The sequence below is a fragment of the Tupaia chinensis genome, unplaced genomic scaffold (genome assembly GCF_000334495.1).
Source record: "Tupaia chinensis unplaced genomic scaffold, TupChi_1.0 Scaffold146177_1, whole genome shotgun sequence".
Classification (NCBI taxonomy): domain Eukaryota; kingdom Metazoa; phylum Chordata; class Mammalia; order Scandentia; family Tupaiidae; genus Tupaia; species Tupaia belangeri.
The window spans coordinates 946,918-966,332 of NW_006206032.1; the positions used below are offsets into that span (position 1 = coordinate 946,918).

General features: G+C 39.0%; 1 protein-coding gene across 2 annotated transcripts in view; it reads left to right on the top strand.

Moving 5' to 3' along the window:
- Positions 1–18,571, top strand: part of TSLIG3A (tRNA splicing ligase complex subunit 3A) — an 18,883-nt gene extending 312 nt beyond the window's left edge. Inside the window, exons 2-8 of one of the 2 annotated variants that reach the window (XM_006168794.3) lie at positions 3,481–3,629; positions 8,262–8,396; positions 12,942–13,126; positions 14,164–14,244; positions 14,760–14,876; positions 16,134–16,301; positions 17,845–18,571. In XM_006168794.3, coding sequence (XP_006168856.1) covers positions 3,481–3,629; positions 8,262–8,396; positions 12,942–13,126; positions 14,164–14,244; positions 14,760–14,876; positions 16,134–16,301; positions 17,845–18,504 — 1,495 coding nt within the window. In that variant the 3' untranslated portion in view covers positions 18,505–18,571. Of the gene's footprint in view, positions 1–3,480; positions 3,630–8,261; positions 8,397–12,941; positions 13,127–14,163; positions 14,245–14,759; positions 14,877–16,133; positions 16,302–16,392; positions 17,370–17,844 lie in introns of those variants that run through there. The other variant, XM_014584278.2, reaches the window with a different exon arrangement.
- The last annotated feature ends 844 nt before the right edge of the window (positions 18,572–19,415 follow it).

Sequence of the window (19,415 nt, forward strand, 5' to 3'; positions counted from 1 at the left end):
GTTCCCGGCGCGCCCTGCCGGCACCGGCCCTCCAGCTCCACGCCCCCAGGCCTGCCCGGTGCTCCCTGCAGCCGGGTTACCCGCAGCGTTTGTCAGTCATGCGTGTCATTGTCTGGGCTCGGTTCTCGCCTCCCCCACTCCGCGAGCTTCTCCTTGCTCCCTATCCTCTTGCCTTACCGCCCACTCTACAGGGTTGACAAAGTTGATTCTGTTTTTCTACGTGCCCTCCAGATTTCCTGCTCCTGTGTTGAGCCCTTACTCCTACCCCACCCCACTTCTCAACAAAAATCTCCTTTGCCCAGTCATCTCTCTGCACGCACCCAGGCTCTCCCGAGCCACATGTCCGGGCGCTGCATCCGTTCCGCTAGCTCACTTGTGCACCTAACCTGTCCTCCCTGGGAACTGCTGGCAGGGTCCTTGAGTGACGCTGCCTCGTGGAGCCCCGTTAGCCCAGCGTCGTCTTCACCCGCCGAGAACGTGCATATTTGTTTCGCATTTTGTCTTTCCTCCTCCATAACTCATCAGTATCCGCGAGGTAGAAATAGGGCTTCATATCTCACTTAAGTAACCCAAATCAGTATACCCTATTAAACTTGGGGCCTCTTGGGCCAAAGTGGTTCCCAAAAGCAATTGTGTCCTTAAATACTTCCCTACTGATACGGTGTCCAAAAAAGATTTAGCTAGGTGTGTTTGTAAGTAACAAGTCTTTTATCCTAACTTTTTCTGAGTTTTTTTTCCCCATGATACTGACACCTTTGAGAGAAAACTTTAGGAAAGGACATTTGGTTCCCCAAGTCTGCCAACCTAAGTAATTTGCTGTTCTGGTAGGAATAGTTTACGAAGGAAAATGATTGTGCATATCTTTTTTGGTCAAAGTAAATTATTGTCTTTTTCCCTTCGAAACGTGCTTTGAATTTTATTGAACTCCATACTTTAGGGGGACTTATTTGTTTCATTCCAGTATAGGTAAAAACTATAAGTAAGGTGGTCTCTTTATTAGATGTCTCAGACTGAATTGTTTGCTCACCCATTAAACCATTCATTCAGTAACATTTTGGGGGAACAGTTGCTCTGTGGCAGTATTGGGCTGGACATTTAGGGTACAAGGTGAGGTAGAAAAGAGACTCACAATATTGTGAGAATATTGTGTGAAGAGCACTGAGGAGGGTCCATTTACTGGGCGAGGAAATAAAGTTCTAGAAGCTTCCTGGGAGAAGTGACACTTAGGTTAGTGTTGAAGGAGTAGAAAGAGAGGAAGGGGTAGATTTTATTTGAATGTGCTTGGATGGAGGTCACTTAAGAATTGACTAGGGATGCTGTGTCTTACCAGTATTTTTTAACTCCATTTTTCTTTTCTTGGGTACTAGAAAAGTAATTGCTACCATAACAATTGAAGTCAAACAAGTAATTGTAATGTAAATCATGGGATTTTCTGAAAGGTTACAACTTTTTTTAACCTGTTAATTGCTTAGCTTGGTGGCAGTCAAACTTTAAAATTCTGCCTTAATTGATTGATGTAGTTTTAAAGGATTCACTGAGAAATATTAGCATTAAATGACTGTCTTTTATCTTTAACCTAGCACACAGTAGGAATTCACTAACTACTAGTTGAATAAATTCCTTAAATCTGAGTGTGTTTCAAACACAAAGGACAAGGCCCAGTGTTTTTATTCCAGCATTTAATAATAGAAGGTTTATTAATCTAGAGGCCAGACTGTATGCAGTCTCATTTTTTGTGTAAGTTTTTTTTTTTGCATTCCATGTCATATATAAATGTATTTTAGAGATCAAGAATTGTCATTTCTCTGACATACTTGGAGCTCTAAATATGACCTCGTCTTAAGTATGTTCAGTATATGTCATCTTTAGTAGCAGTATTGTTACATTTCATTTTTAAAAATATAATCTTCTGAACAGTATTTATTTTGAGAGTAATTGGAGGGGCCGGCAGGTGACATGGTGATTGAAGCACTGGACTCCACGTGGCCAGCCATGGTTCGAGTCCCAGACCTGGCAGCTTGGCTTGCTTTCTTACTTTCCCTTTCTCTCTCTGGTCAAATTAAAAAATAATAATAACAAATAAAAATAAAATCAGTAAGTGACTCTTTAAAAAAAGATTAAGTGAAGTGGCAGCATTTTAAATGATAGAATACAGGTGATTGGAGTTCATTATTGCCATCTTCCATGAGTATTTGAATGTTTTATAATTTTTAAAAAATAAACTAGGATCACTTATACTAGGATTCAGATGTACCAATTCATCAACTGGCCAATACTTATGAAACTAGTCTTGACATTTCTTTGGTACTCTTATGTCTTACTACTTTTAAGTTCCATTAAATTTAGAAAAAGGAAATTAATGAGTAAGAGTAATTAGATTTTTTGCTATTAAAGGAATTTATTAAAAACCTGACCTTGGGACCAGCAGATGGCATAATGGTTTTGTTGCTGGACTCCCATGTAGTTTACCAGGGCTAGAGCCCTGAACCTGGCAACTTAAAACTCAAGCTGGGCACTTGTAAGCGCGTGCCCAAAATCCCAAGAAGAGAATGGAGGAGAAGGGATTGTAGCCTGGCCATACCCCCTGGAGGGGTGATTTCTCACTCTCTGTCTGTCTCTCTCTGGCAAGTGCATGCACCCTATAGCAAAATCTCTCTTAAAAGAAACAAAAGAAAAATACTTAACCTAACTGATTTCCTTTTTTTTTGAGAGGTTTTTGCTATAGGGCACGTGTACTTGCCCGACAGAGAGGGAAAGAAAGCAAGAAATCATTCCCCAGGGGGGATGGCCATGCTGCAGTCCCTTCTCCATTCTCCTCTCGGGATCTTGGTCATCCACGCACACGTGCCCAGCATGAGTTTAAGCCACCGGGTCCAAGACTCGAACCGCAGTCTACTACATGGGAGTCCAGCGACATAGCCATTACGCTAACTTCTGGTTTCCCTAACTGATTTCTTGAAAAAAATTCTAGAAAAGATAACCTGCTTTATTTCTGAAATAGTAAATAATAGTATAGTTATCTGTCACTTACTAGTCTGGTTTTCATATTCAATTATTTTGAAATCGGAAAATAAATCTGTACAATAAGATCTTTCAGTAAAAGTACACTTTAGAAGTTGACATGATTTAGCAGTATGTATGTGATTCTGTTGAATATTTACATGTATTTGAAGGGTTGAGAGGCAGTTACCATTTAGCTAATTTTCTAGTGGTTCAATATAGTTCTAAATTTTGTTTATATTTTCAAGTTTAGAAATAGGTCGTAAACTATCTTTGTTAAATTATTGCCTAATTGTATAATCGTATTTTGAGTTTATTCTTTAAATTCACTATAGAGGGCGTGTGCATGGTGGGGGCACATACTCAACAAAGTTTCATCCTGCCATGACCCCCTTTCTCCAGCTCTTCAGCTGGATTTTTTTTCTGTAACATATTAAGGTAATTTTATATTCTTCTAAAGTATAATTTCTTCCTCATCAGTTACAAGGGTCCATTGTTGGAAGATGGAGCTCTATCTCAGGCAGTCTCTGCTGGAGCCAGTTCCCCTGAGTTTACCAAACTATGTGCGTGGCTGGTGTCTGAATTAAGAGTCCTCTGTAAACTAGAAGAAAATGTGCAAGCAACAAACAGTAAGTAAATGCTCACTTTTGAGTAGAAAATAAATTGAAATTGGAGTGTTGTCAACTGAATATTATCAGTACCAAAGCCGAAATTTCTGGGTTTGGTAAATGTAGAGAAATTTTTGTCAAGGAGAGGCAAGATACATTTTTTTTTTCTTCCATTGCTTTTAGATAGAATATGATTCAGAAATTGAAAAACCAGAATGAGGGGACCAGCAAATGGCATGGTGGTTAAGGCTCTGGACACTCCCAAATGGCTGACCATAGTTCTAGTCTCAGACCTTGTGGCTTGTTTTCTCACTTTCTCTCTCTCTCTCTGTCTCTCTCTGGTCAAATTAACATAAAAGGAATAAACAAATTAAGTAAAAATTATTATTAAAAAAAAAAACAGAATGGTCATTAGCTATTAGAAGTTTATAGAGGCTTGAAAGGCCCTGTTACTGGGACCAGCAGATAGCGTAATGGCTATGTCTCTGGACTCCCATGTAGTCAACCGCGGTTCAAGTCCCACACCCAGTGGCTTAAACTCACGCTGGGCGCATGTGTGTACATGCCCAAGATCGCAAGAGTTGAATGGAGTAGAAGGGATTGCAGCATGGCCATCCCCCCGGGGGGTGATTTCTCGCTTTCTGTCTCCCTGTTTCTCTCTGTCTTTCTGGCGAGCGCACGCACCCTATAGCAAAAACCTCTCAAAACAAAAGAAATAAAAGACCCTGTTACTGAGATTCAGAAAAATGGAGACCACAAATATAGAATATATGAACTTTCCATACTTAGTAAAATATAAATTAATTGTGAGATCTTTGGTGTCTAGATCTAGATTTGGGGATGTTTTTCTTTAACGTAGACTGAAATTCTGGAAGCACATAGAACACGTAAAGTAAATGCACTATAATCTGATGTTTAGGAAAAAAGGGAACACTTTGTTAAGCTTGCTTGATCGTTGAAATCTGTCACTAGATAACATGTTAAGAAGCTTGCTTGATCATTGAAATCTGTTGCTAGATAACATCGCAACTAGAGCCACCAGGAGCAGATTTATAGAACTGAGAGCTGTTTTGTATTTGCCAGATTTGTTATTTAGCACTAGTTTGTAGACTATGCAAAACAGACAAAAACTTGAAACCTGACACTCCACCATCTGGTTCCTTCCTGCCAGAAGTAAACCTATAATACAAGAAAAACAAAACATAATGCCCACCTTTTAATCCACCTTTAGGAGAACTAATTGCAGAATCACTTTTTCCCTAGTAATTCCATTTTGAAGAGCTCACTCTCCTGCATGAAAATATATTTAATGTTACTCACATCTCATTTGAATTATTAAGGAGAGTGTAGTTTGACAGCAATAGCAGCTTACATTATTGAACACTCACTGTGTTTTAAGTACTTGACGCATATGAACTCACCTAAACCTCAGGGGAAACCTATGAGGCAGGTTTACTACTCTTACATGTGAATGAAAAAGCCTTAACAGACCTACTCCCTCGTCTGAGGTCATATAACCTATAAAAGGTAGAACTAGCATTCAGTCTCCGCAGTCAAGTTCAGGAGCCCCACTGTACCTTTTATTTTGTATTTATTTTTTAAAGTTCACTTGAGATAGAGATTGTTGTCAGGATTTCACTGTGTTGGGATTCTTATCACTAGCCTCCCAACTAGCTAAGACCACACTTTTTAGCATGGACTGGGAACTGAACCCAGGCCTCCCATGTGGCTTTAGCCTTCAGGTAGTAGTGTTGTGGTTGGTATGTACCATTGTGGATGAGCCAGGAGCCAGTACTGAGTTTTGTTGCTTTTTAATTTAAAGTTGCTTTGTTATTATTTCTTCCATGAATGAGAGAGGTGGAGGGATAGTATTCCCAACAAGATCTTGGTACTATGATCCACTCCCAGCTTCAGCTAGCCCTAGATCATGGGCACGCACATGTCTGGCGTAATCAGGGAGGTCTGTGGTCATGAATGCAGAACTTTCTTGTGGGTCAGCCTTGGAGAATGTCATATTTTACTACTGCACCACCATTTGGCCCTGCTAGGACTCAGACCTCTTAAACACTGTTCTGTATTGCCTCTTTTGTTTTGTTTTGTTTTGTTTAGCTGAAGGAAAGTACAGCTGTATTGCAAAGTGCAAAGCAAGGAGAGAGGGCAGCTCTTGCTGTAAAGACCTGGTCTCCCTGAGGTGTTCCTCATACTCATTTGTCAGGGGAAAATTAGGGGCAGGGAACCCAAGCACGTGATCAGTTTAATGGCTGGTTCAAGAGGGCGTGATCATCTCTTGGGCAGTCTTGATTGGCAAGGCTTTAGATAATGAAATTTCTGTTCAGGTTTTTGGAGCCATTTAGCTTGGGGTCTTTGTACTCGTCTGTACTGCCTCTTAGTCTTACTTTTCAGAGACTGTCAGAATATTCAAAACCACCTATACTAGATGGTAGCTCTTTTTAACCTAAAGCTCTTTGTTCAAATGAAATATTATAAAGCTAACATAAAAGTATAGCTGTTCAGGGCTGGCAGGTGGCATGGTGACTAAGGGCACTGGACTCCCACATGGCCAACTGCAGTTCGAGTCCCAACCTGGCATCTTGCTTTCTCACTTTCTCTCTCTCCCCCCACCCCACCCCCTGGTCAAATTAAAAATAAATAAATAAATGAAGTTAAATAAAACAATTCTTTAAAAAAATATAGCTGTTCTACTTGAAATAGAGAGGAGTATGCCTAGCTCAACTCTTGTTCCTCCTCCTCCCCAGCTGCTACTGAAGGAGCTTTGTAGAACTCCAAGGTTCACAGGTCACAATTTACAGTCTCCTTGGTTTACATATGAAAAAACAGTCTCTGGTTAAGTTATTCGCACAAAGTATGTTGATTTCTACTCTCCTTCCACCTCTAATAACATGTAGAGAACAAATAGTAAAAAAACATTGTATTTTTCCTCGGCGCACCTGATGATCTCTGTACTTTTTTGCATGTATGGGAGCACACAACAATGTCATTTTACTGTCTTCAAATTTAGTCTAACTGTGAATATTAGGCACACATGAAACAGTTGGAGATTAGTACAGTAATTCCTGCGATTTACTTGGTCATTTCACAGGAGGAAGAAATCAATGAGTACAAGAGTATTTAGGAAAGGTTTTATCAAGGACAGAACTACTTGACTTTGATGGATCGGTGGGATTTGTTAGAGGAGAGTAGAGGCATATCAGTCATGGGAACTGACATAAATAAAGGTGTAAAAGTGGCAATCAGACCAACTGAGACAGCGAGGAGACTGGCCTGGCACAAATAGAGGGACTATTTGAAGATGTAGTAAGGTGATTGTAGCTGAATGTGCTGGAAAGAGCAAACATGAGTTTCTGTAAGGAATCTTTATAGGCAGACAGAGAGACTGGACTCCCACATGGCCAACCATGGTTCAAGTCCCAGACTTGGCGGCTTGCTTTCTCATGCTGCCTTTCTCTGTCCCTCAAATTGAAGAATTGTAAAATAAAATAAATAATAATTAAATAATTTTTGAAAAAAATATTAGGTGAATTGAATAAGGTAGAAATCTGGGAGTCATCAAAATTCTCAAATAAAGAGAGTAACCTACTTAACATTGTTTAAGAAACAAAATTTGGGGGACCAGCAGTTAGCGTAATGGCTGTGTCGCTGGACTCCCACGTAGTCCACTGCAGTTCGAGTCCTGAACCCGGTGGCTTAAACTCACGTCGGGTGCATGTGCGTGCGTTCCCAAGATCCCGAGAATGGAGGAGAAGGGATTGCGGCGTGGCCATCCCCCCTTTGGGGTGATTTCTCTGCCTTTCTCTGTCCCTCAAATTGAAGAATTGTAAAATAAAATAAATAATAATTAAATAATTTTTGAAAAGCAGAAAATATTAGGTGAATAAGGTAGAAATCTGGGAGTCATCAAAATTCTCAAATAAAGAGAGTAACCTACTTAACATTGTTTAAGAAACAAAATTTGGGGGACCAGCAGTTAGCGTAATGGCTGTGTCGCTGGACTCCCACGTAGTCCACTGCAGTTCGAGTCCTGAACCCGGTGGCTTAAACTCACGTCGGGTGCATGTGCGTGCGTTCCCAAGATCCCGAGAATGGAGGAGAAGGGATTGCGGCGTGGCCATCCCCCCTTTGGGGTGATTTCTTGCTTTCTATCTCTCTGTCTGTCTGGAGAGTGTATGAAAAAAAAAAAAAAAAAAAAAAAAAAAAAAAGAAAAGAAAAAAAAACTCTCAAAAATAAAAAAAGAAAAAGAAACAAAATTTGGGGGTAGCAGGTGGCGTGGTGGTTAAGGCCCTGGACTCACACATGGCCGACAGTGGTTTGAGTCCGTGACCTGGCAGCTTGAAACACACCTGGCATGTGTGCTGGTGGGTCAAATATTCCCCAAGGAGAATGGAGGAGAAAGTATTGCAATAGCCATCCCCCCAGGGGATGATGTCTCACTTTCTCTCCATTTCTTTCTGTCTCCAGTGAGCAAAAAAATTTCTCCAAAAAAAGTAAGCAAAATTTGCAGTGGTATGAGAAAAGATGAGTTAGAAGGAAAGGAGCTTGAGTTAGGAAAATCAAATTAAAAATTTCAACTTATATATAATTACAATAATGAGAAAAGTTGTATTATTAAGTAAGATTGTTTTAATTCTTAAAAGGTCCGAGTGAAGCTGAAGAATTCCAGCTTGAGGTGAGTGGGCTTCTAGGGGAGATGAACTGCCCGTATCTTTCCTTGACTTCCGGGGATGTGACCAAGCGCCTTCTCGTTCAGAAGAACTGCCTCCTCTTGCTCAGTAAGTTCATGGCTACTAGAATGTAGTCATTGTCTTCTACTTTTGTTTTCTGTGACTAGTAGACTGGTTGTTCTTGTTTTTGCTTCGGTATGGATTTAATTCAAAATACTATCTATTTTCAATTTAGGAGCTAATGGTGCACATGGACACTGGGAGCATTTTGTTTTTATAATTGATACTCTTACTGTTTCAGCCTTGGAGGTACTTAGGCTTTTATGCTTCATCTAGTTCTGGAGTGCTATTCAAGTGTGTGATGGTGTGTGATCATTAAGTTAAACCTTTGCATTGTAGATTAGAAGCATATTTTAAAATAAGTGGGGAGTATAATGGAGTTTTTTTTTTTTAGCAGTTTCTTTGAGGAGAGTAAACATTCATTAGATATAATTAATGGTTAATGTAATTATTTAAAGTATTTTGTATTGATATTTCTTTGTATTTGGATAATTGGGAGTTTTGGTTTTGTTTGTAAATATTCTGGAATAATGCTTGGATTCTTCCTGTGTTTCCTGGTTATTCTGGGAAATGAAGTTTTATGAAAAGTTCTCTCCTTCCACTTTTTTAAAAAAATAATTATTTAATTCTGTTTATTATTATTTTAAAATTTGCTTTCAGGTATGTGCGCTCAGCAGAGAGAGAGAGAGAGTGAGAAAACACACCTTTGGGTCTGGGACTCAAACCACTGTCGCCCATGTGGGAGTCTATCCCCTAACCACCATGCTACCTGCTGGTTCCTACCTTTCACTTTTTTTATATACTAGCAACTCTTTGTCTCTTTACTCAAAAACAGTAAGTGAACACACAAATTTTATTGTCTTTGATGAACTTTCTAATAAACACAACAAATAACTTTAACTCAGAATTTTTTTTTTTTGCTATGGAGCGCGTGCGCTCGCCAGACAGACAGAGACATAGAGACAGAAAGCGAGAAATCACCCCCCCAGGGGGGATGGTCACACCGCAATCCCTTCTCCATTCTCCTCTCGGGATCTTGGACACGCACGCACGCGCGCCTGGTGTGAGTTTTAAGCCACCGGGTCCGGGATGCAAACTGCGGTCGACTACGTGGGAGTCCAGCGACATAGCCATTACGCTAACTACTGGATCCCCAGAATTTTTTTTTTTTAAGAGAGGTTTTCACTATAGGGTGCATGCACTCACCAGAGAGACAGAAAGGGAGAAGTCACCCCCCCAGAGGGTATGACCAAGCTGCAATCCCTTCTCCATTCTCCCGGTATCTTGGGCACGCATTCACATGCAACCCGGTGTGAGTTTTAAGCCACTGGGTCCTGGACTCGAACCACAGTCGACTACATCTGCTGGTCCCAACTCAAGAAGTTTTGTAATTTTGATTTGAAGTATTGTTCAGATTAAGTTAACTGAATATTATAGCTGCCAATATGACAAACACAATTTAGAGGATTTTTATTAATGTTTTGACTTGATAACTGTACTATGGCTTTTGAAATGAATGATACGACTCCAGTTCTGAAGGTTCAGTTTTTTTTTTTTTACAAGAAATATTTATTTAATTTTAAATAAATTCAATCACTTATTTTAATTTATCCAGAGAGAGAGAGAGAGGGAAAGTGAAAAAGCAAGCCACCATGTCGGGACTTGAACTGTGGTTGGCCATGTGGGGATGTCCAGTGCCCTAATCACCACGCCATCTGCTGGTTCTAAAGGTTCAGTTTTAACACATATAGCCATTATAATTAGACATTAAATTATTCCAGAATCTCATTCTTAACTTTTCTTTTGTTAAATGATTGTTCCTGGAGGACTGTGCATGTGATGTTAGGTATTGCGTTAGGTAATATTGCTGCATATAGTTTTTATTCATTCATTTAGTATCTGTCAAGTTTCGTCATTTCTGTAACTGGCTCAGCAGCAGTATAATAACTGATCTTTCCTTTGTAGCACTGCTTATTCTCACCAGTAATATTAGGCTCTTAGAAAACAACATGTGCTGTGCACATAGAAAGATAATAGCGTGGAGAATGTTTAGTAATGACCTTGCATAGCTAATTCTTCCAAAGAGCTGAGAGTCTGGCCTTTCTAACACTGATACTTTTAAAAACCACTTTGTAAATCTTTATAGAATGCTATTAACTCTTTCCTGTTTCTTAAACAGAGTGCATTGAACAATGTTTTGAACTAATAAGTAATTATAGACTTTATTTTAATATGCTATGATTGCAAAAGTTTTTCAAGGATGTACAACTCTTTGTCAACTAAGTGACTAAATCAACCACAGGTTACTTGCTTTTTTGATTCTTCTTACACACATCAACACTCTTTTCCTCTTTATCTTTGCTTCTGCTGTTTCCCCTTTTCTAAAATATTCTCTTCTATGTGTAACCTCTCTTTTCTCCTAATATTTACGTGCATGTATTCATTTTGTACTTGCTTTGTGTATTTCTCATCTTTCCAGGATCAATTTTCACGTCTTGACTCTAGTTTTACTTATTCTAGCACTTTTGTCCAGTTTTAATCATTTAGCACATTGTATGTTGGGGGGGTGGAAGAATAAACCTACCTTGTTAGAGTTGTTAATAAAATAGAATAGCCTTTGAGTGAGTGGCTGGAAAATACTCTTCTTCACATACCAGATTATGGACTTTGTTTTGGCTTTTCATTGGCCTTTTATAGTTCCCAGATTATTTATTTTGGGTAAATTAACTCAGATATCTGGGTTCTAACAGATGAAGAACTACTTACCCTTGTTTGTTTTTTGTGAGTTTTTTTGTTTTGTTTTGCATGAAAAAAATTCTTAACTAGATTGTCAGTAGGGATAATTTTTTTTTGTTTTTAGTGCTTTGAACACATTGATTATAAAAGTTTTTTCATGGTAATTATATTGGCAAACTAATTTTACGAATGCCTAAATTATGTTGTCCCCAATTTAGAGAACCAGTTTCTTAAATCATATAATATATGATTTTCTAGAACAAGGGTTGGCAAATTTGAGGGACCAGATAATGAGTGTTTTTAACTTTGTGGGTCTAGGTCTCTGTCACTACTCAACTCTTGTGGTAGTGTGAAAGCAGCCATAGATGGTATGTAAACAAATGAGTGTGGCAGTGTGCTAGTGAGACGTCACTTACAAAAGCGTGGTTATTTTCATAATAGTGAGGTTGTACTGTTTTGATTTTTTTACTCCTAAATACAGTTTGCTCTGTGGAGCACATTAAGATTTTATCACACCCATTTAGAATGGCCTTTCCAGAAACTTAACTGTATCTGTTGTCCTCAAATAGGAATGATTTGCATGATTTGCCACAGTTACGGCTCTTATGCTTCTAGCATTACACCTCGCTACGTGTAGGCAATGAGATGTTCGTGCTGATCATTCGTTTGCTCCTCTAACAGTACTTTAAGAGCCTAGAAAAATGTCTTTTTTCAAAATGATCTTTTTTACATTGTCAAAAGGATCTCACTTTGTCACATCACCTGAAATTCTAAGATTCAAATGATTATTAATCATCTTTTCTGAAAATTGAACTGTCCTTGGAAAGGTTAAAGAAACACGTTGAATATTTGTACTTTCTACTGAGTTACCTGAAGCAGATTGTAGCCCCCCTCATACCTGGCTGAAATCAACACACAGAGGGGATTCTGCCAAGATACAAACTGTCCTTTTTTTAAATTGCTGGAGAAGGAGGGAGAGAGAAAGTGTCCTCCCAGTGTGGTACAGTCACGCCACAATTTTTTCTCCTCTATTTCTCCATTCCATTGGGATTTGGAGCATGCACATAATATGCCCACCATCTCTTTCAAGCTGCAGGGGCCAAGATTTGAACTATAGTTGGCCATATGGGATCTGGCTTCCAAACCACTAGGCTACCGTCCAGCCCTAAGATTTGAAAGGTTTATTATTTTTTAGTGAAAGCAGTGAGAAAAAGAAAGGCACCCATGAGAACAATATAGATAGAAGAAGGCTTTCTTTACATACTAGAGGGTGACATTAGGGCTCTGGAGACCACAGCAGTGGTACTTTGGGGAGTTAAGTGCCTTCCCACTTCTCTGTAAGTTAAACTTCATCTACTTAAGAATGTTGCTTCATACCAGTTCTAGTCACACTCCTGATTACTGGGAGATAAGAGGGCAAAGTAGTTTTATCACTGACAGTCACAAGTGATAAGAAGTAGAGGGAAAAGAATATATTTAACTATCACTAGAAATTGGCACTTGCGACGTTCTGCACATTTTTAAACACTGCCAACCCCTGTTCTGGAGGTTCTTTAGTAATGGAGGGCAACAATTCGGAGTTTAACATGGGATCTATCTTGATCTTTTGGTTTCAAAGAAGAATTGCTTATTTTTAAATTAACCTTTAAACTGTATGTGTCGGTTAAGTACCTGAATTACATAACCAGTTTGTATGTTATGTCGTTTGTAGGTAAAAGCGGTTTTCCTTTCTTGTTTTTTATCCATTCTTGCAGCTTTAAAAGTTACATATCACTAGGTCTATAGAGTTGTGACTCCAGACTATGACAATTAACTGTAGCTGTATCTCATTTTGAAATCTTATTTTGTTTACTTCAGCATACCTCATCTCAGAACTAGAAGCTGCCAGAATGCTCTGTGTGAATGCTCCTCCAAAAAAAGCTCAAGAAGGAGGCGGTAGTGAGGTCTTTCAAGAGTTGAAAGGCATATGTATTGCTCTAGGAATGTCCAAACCTCCAGCCAATATAACTATGTTCCAATTCTTCAGCGGGATTGAGAAAAAAGTAAGACCTTTAGTACCAGATTGTAGTGTATTAAAGGCATAGTCCTACATTTGTTTGAAATGAAACGATTACGTTAATTTCTCTTAATGGGAACCTAATGTGCATATTATTAAGTAGTTGTTAATAAATGACTTTTGGGTTTTAAATCCTACATGCCTTAAAAAAAAAATTAGTGCATTTTAGTATTTTTCTAAAAACGTATTAGACTGTTTCTCTTTCAAAAAGGAAACTTGGCACTTTGATTTATAAACTGCAGTAAGCTAGATAAAATGTAAAAAGGATTCAAATTTTAGTCCTTTCTAAAATTATTTAATCATTGAACTTTGAGGCAATTGATTTTTTTAAGGTTTTTATTGTCAGATATTACCACCCTTCTCTCCAGTGACTGGACTGAAAAGAATGTTCATATTTTGTTTTTGAATCCAGTCATTTCAGGTCTCATGTGTTTGAGTTGGCAAGTTAGGTCTGTTGACTGCTAACCTAATCTAGTAAATGAACATAAATTAGAATTATTTTTATATCACACATTATCAACATTTAAGATTTTAAATATAATTTATTAGGAAGAAGCCATTTTAACAAATTAATGGGTAGAAGAGAATGGTATTTGTTATAGCAGACTTATTCCCCATATGCGTACCTGCTGGACTCCAAGAATTGGTACTTGTGCCTTGTGGGATATAGATCAGCACCGTGATGCACAGATTTGGCTGAACTCTACCGGGGAGCAGCAGTGTATCTGTAGTCCATATTTTTCTTTGTGTTCATTCATCCATTCAGCAAGTGCTCATTGAGTGCCAGCTGTTGTCAGGCACTATTCTAGGTGCAGTGAAGGAATCATGCTTCAATAGGCACCTGAGGAGTAGAACAAGCCAGTGTCTTTATATCTTGTGGGTCTTTTACATTTACATTTCAAAACACCTTTGCCTCTGTCAGGAGTCTTCTTTTGATGGCAAGATATGAGGGAATTGGGAAGATGAGGAGGATGTGTTTTAAGTTTAGATTTTTTTATTCATTTATTTATGTTTTTGTGTCAGTTAAAGGAAACTTTAGCAAAAGTTCCACCTAATCACGTGGGAAAGCCTTTATTGAAGAAGTCAATGGGACCAGCCCACTGGGTGAGTAGCGATCATCTCAGGTAAACTTTCTAAGGAACCATCTACTACGTGATTTTCGTGCCAGCATTCACTTGTGTTTTGTGCTTTTGAAATTGTTCCCTAATCTATAGTTGTTTAAGCGGGCATCCTTAGAGTTCTTGTGAATCTCAAAATTTATGCACATTAGTTTTATGTCTGGAAGATTAGAAGCACTTATAAATTGTAAATATTCCACATAACTGATTAAACTAAATTGAAATTCATTGTGACACATTTTTAATTGCTTTTAAATCAAAAACTTCTTGGACTGAGCTTCACACAGTGAATTATGGGAAAACTAAGAATTATGTACTTTGCATATTATTTATTATGTTTTGAGACTTAACACTGTTTGCCTTTCCTTCATTAACTATTCAATATTATGTGTGTTAAGTTCTAAGAGTTCAGTTGTGAGTGAGGTAGACACAGTTTCTGCCCTTTGTAACAGAGGATCAAGCAGATTTAAATTCTAACTGGTCTTTTTAATATTGCTTTAGGAAAAGATAGAAGCAATTAATCAAGCCATAGCCAATGAATACGAAGTCCGGAGAAAACTGCTAATAAAACGTTTGGATGTCACTGTACAGTCCTTTGGCTGGTCTGACAGAGCTAAGGTACACATTACATAATTCAGGAGAGCAGATGTTTTTGTTTTGTTTTGTTTTGAACTTTTTTTGCTTGTAGAGCGTGTGCACTGGAGAGAGATAATGGGGAGGGGAAGAAAGCACCCTTCTAGGGAGGACGGTCATGCTGCAAACTCTTCTCCATTCTCCTCTCAGGATTTTGGGCATGCATGCACATGTGCCTGGCATATTTTTTAAGCTCTCAAGTCAAAGACTCAAACCGTGTAGTCTGCCATGTGGGATTCAGCCACCTTACCACCATGCCACTGGCTGACCCCAAGTGGAGTATTTATAGACATGAGTAAGAAACATCTAAATAGTTTAGATGGAGACTGTAAAAGAAATACATAAGTGACACTCATAGGAGTATTTCCTTAGTGAGTTGCTAAGTAATAACTCTTTTAGCTGTAATGCAAACATTTCTTCTTCAGTTTTTTAATTTTTTTACCAAAACTGAATTTTAAAGTTCTTACTGGAAGTATCCATTTGTTAGAGAAACAGGTAATTAGTCCAAAGATTACTAAAATAATAAATTATTTTCAAATTATTTACTTTTTTTTTTTTTTTTTTTTTTTTTTTTTTTTTTGTTTTTAGTTTTTTTCTATAGGGTACATGTGCTCACCAGGGAGATAAAGTGAGACATTACCCCCTGTGGGGTGGCCATGCTGCGGTCCTTTCTCCTCCTGGGATTTTGGGCATAAATGCACATGTGCCTGGTATGGTCCGGAACTCGAAACTGGAGTCGGACATGTAAAGGTCCAGGGATCCGGATCTGTATGTAACCTCCGTGCCACCTGGTTGGCCCTGTTTATTACTTTTTAAACTAATAATTTGCTAACTGAAGTTTAAAATACTGAATTTATTCTATAGTATGACCAAATACTATGTTCTAATTACAGAGAAATGGGTTTACATTCTTAAATTTAAGTAGAGAAAATGATTATGTGTGATCTGAGACCAATGACAGGGGAAACCTTTACATTTTCAGCCCCACAATCCTAACGGGCTGTCCCACCCCACCCTTGTTCCATCATTATTCCTCGCTGTATCTTTACATCTGACAGCTGTTTAAGATAGTTTTTGACTAGGTAGGAACAGTGGTGAGTATGTAACTTTTCCTATTACCTGGAGCCTATTATTAATAAATACTATTACCAGATATTTTGGAACTCTCTAACTTATTTAATATGACCGTGTCATACCATTTTTGAAATTGACATTTGTCTTTGAACACTTTTCTTTCAACAGAGCCAGACGGAAAAATTAGCCAAAGTTTACCAGCCGAAACGTTCAGTCTTATCTCCAAAAAGTACTATTTCTGTTGCCAATCTTTTGGCTGCAAGGCAAGACTTGTCAAAGATTTTAAGGACAAGTAGTGGCTCTATAAGAGAAAAGACTGCCTGTGCCATCAATAAGGTGATTAGAATACCTTTAGTTTTTTTTTTTTTAAATACATTTTTGTTTATAAAATGAGCTAGTTTATAAAATAACTTTTCTTATTCTATAGGTTTTGATGGGCAGGGTGCCTGACAGAGGTGGCAGACCCAATGAAATTGAACCTCCACCCCCAGAGATGCCACCGTGGCAAAAAAGGCAAGATGGTCCCCAGCAGCAAGCAGGAGGCCGAGGAGGAGGGAGAGGTGGCTTTGAACATTCCTCATATGGAGGACGAGGAGGTCACGAACAAGGAGGAGGGAGAGGTGGACGTGGTGGCTATGACCATGGTGGCCGAGGGGGAGGAAGAGGAAATAAACATCAAGGAGGCTGGACAGATGGAGGGAGTGGAGGAGGAGGCTACCAAGATGGTGGTTATCGAGATTCAGGTTTCCAGCCGGGTGGCTACCATGGTGGCCACAGTGGTGGTTATCAAGGTGGTGGCTATGGTGGCTTCCAAACATCTTCATATACAGGAAGTGGATACCAGGGTGGTGGATACCAGCAGGACAACAGATACCAAGATGGCGGTCATCATGGTGATCGAGGTGGTGGTGGGGGAGGAAGAGGTGGTCGGGGAGGGAGAGGTGGTCGTGGAGGCCAGGGGGGAGGTTGGGGAGGCAGGGGGAGCCAGACTTATCACCAAGGGGGTCAGTTTGAACAGCACTTCCAGCATGGAGGTTATCAGTATAATCATTCTGGATTTGGACAGGGAAGACATTATACTAGTTGAGGCTACAGAACCTTACATTTTGCTAGAGCTCAAGTAATAGAAACTTAGTTTCAGAATCCTGAATCCATCATCTATATTGAATTAATGTGAGACCTCAGGTGGCAGGCAGATTCCTGCTTGGCATCAGCATTTGTCGGTCTTCATTCAATTCTAGTTTTTTTGTTTTGTTTGGTGGTTTTTTTTTTTTTCTTTTTTAATGGACTGACATAATGCTGTTTATTTGAGAAACACATACACCATCTCTCCTTTCTATGTAAAAATTTTTAAAAGGTGATTAAAATTGCCTTTAATTGACTAGTAGACTAATTTCACTGTCAGGGTAGGCATACTTTTTTGAAGAAATTACTTGAATTAAGTAGTTTTCAATATGCAGTTTTGAAAATGAAGATTCGCCTAGACTTTTTAAGATTTACTACTAGGAAACGTTCCTCATATTAACAATCCACTTATATGTGTTTTGCTTAAAAGTATTCTAATGCCTCTTTCCAAGCACAGTTCTGCCTCGATTGGCTTTTTATTGAGAGGTTATGCCACGTTTGGTTCTTGATACAACTTTTAAGTCAGTTCCTATTAAATGAGCTCTTCTGCAGATAGCACATTCAGTAGCCTTATTCTGTTGATGGAATACTGTACCATATGCTCCACTCTGAACACCTTGAACACGGCCAAAATCCCTAAAGATTATTAAAAAAAAAAAAAAGGTGATTAGAATACCTTTAGTTTTTTTTTTTTTAAATACATTTTTGTTTATAAAATGAGCTAGTTTATAAAATAACTTTTCTTATTCTATAGGTTTTGATGGGCAGGGTGCCTGACAGAGGTGGCAGACCCAATGAAATTGAACCTCCACCCCCAGAGATGCCACCGTGGCAAAAAAGGCAAGATGGTCCCCAGCAGCAAGCAGGAGGCCGAGGAGGAGGGAGAGGTGGCTTTGAACATTCCTCATATGGAGGACGAGGAGGTCACGAACAAGGAGGAGGGAGAGGTGGACGTGGTGGCTATGACCATGGTGGCCGAGGGGGAGGAAGAGGAAATAAACATCAAGGAGGCTGGACAGATGGAGGGAGTGGAGGAGGAGGCTACCAAGATGGTGGTTATCGAGATTCAGGTTTCCAGCCGGGTGGCTACCATGGTGGCCACAGTGGTGGTTATCAAGGTGGTGGCTATGGTGGCTTCCAAACATCTTCATATACAGGAAGTGGATACCAGGGTGGTGGATACCAGCAGGACAACAGATACCAAGATGGCGGTCATCATGGTGATCGAGGTGGTGGTCGGGGAGGAAGAGGTGGTCGGGGAGGGAGAGGTGGTCGTGGAGGCCAGGGGGGAGGTTGGGGAGGCAGGGGGAGCCAGACTTATCACCAAGGGGGTCAGTTTGAACAGCACTTCCAGCATGGAGGTTATCAGTATAATCATTCTGGATTTGGACAGGGAAGACATTATACTAGTTGAGGCTACAGAACCTTACATTTTGCTAGAGCTCAAGTAATAGAAACTTAGTTTCAGAATCCTGAATCCATCATCTATATTGAATTAATGTGAGACCTCAGGTGGCAGGCAGATTCCTGCTTGGCATCAGCATTTGTCGGTCTTCATTCAATTCTAGTTTTTTTGTTTTGTTTGGTGGTTTTTTTTTTTTTCTTTTTTAATGGACTGACATAAAACTGTTTATTTGAGAAACACATACACCATCTCTCCTTTCTATGAAAAAAATTTAAAAAGGTGATGAAAATTGTCTTTAATTGACTAGTAGACTAACTTCACTGTCAGGATAGGCATACTTTTCTGAAGAAATTACTTGAATTAAGTAGTTTTCAATATGCAGTTTTGAAAATGAAGATTTGCCTAGACTTTTTTAAGATCGCCTAGACTTTTTAAGATTTACTACTAGGAAACGTTCCTCATATTAACAATCCACTTATATGTGTTTTGCTTAAAAGTATTCTAATGCCTCTTTCCAAGCACAGTTCTGCCTCGATTGGCTTTTTATTGAGAGGTTATGCCACGTTTGGTTCTTGATACAACTTTTAAGTCAGTTCCTATTAAATGAGCTCTTCTGCAGATAGCACATTCAGTAGCCTTATTCTGTTGATGGAATACTGTACCATATGCTCCACTCTGAACACCTTGAACACGGCCAAAATCCCTAAAGATTATTAAAAAAAAAAAAACTTAAGTTGTGAACCTATAGTACATGTAGGCATTTAGTTAAGTATAGCAATTCAAACTGACCTGCATCCATCCAAAACAAGTTCTCTTTCAACCTTATTTTTTACTTGAAATCTGCTAGAAGAAATAGCAAACTGAAATTTGTTTTATGCACGAGTTAATACCACTGGCTCAGCAAATACAAGTTAGTTTGC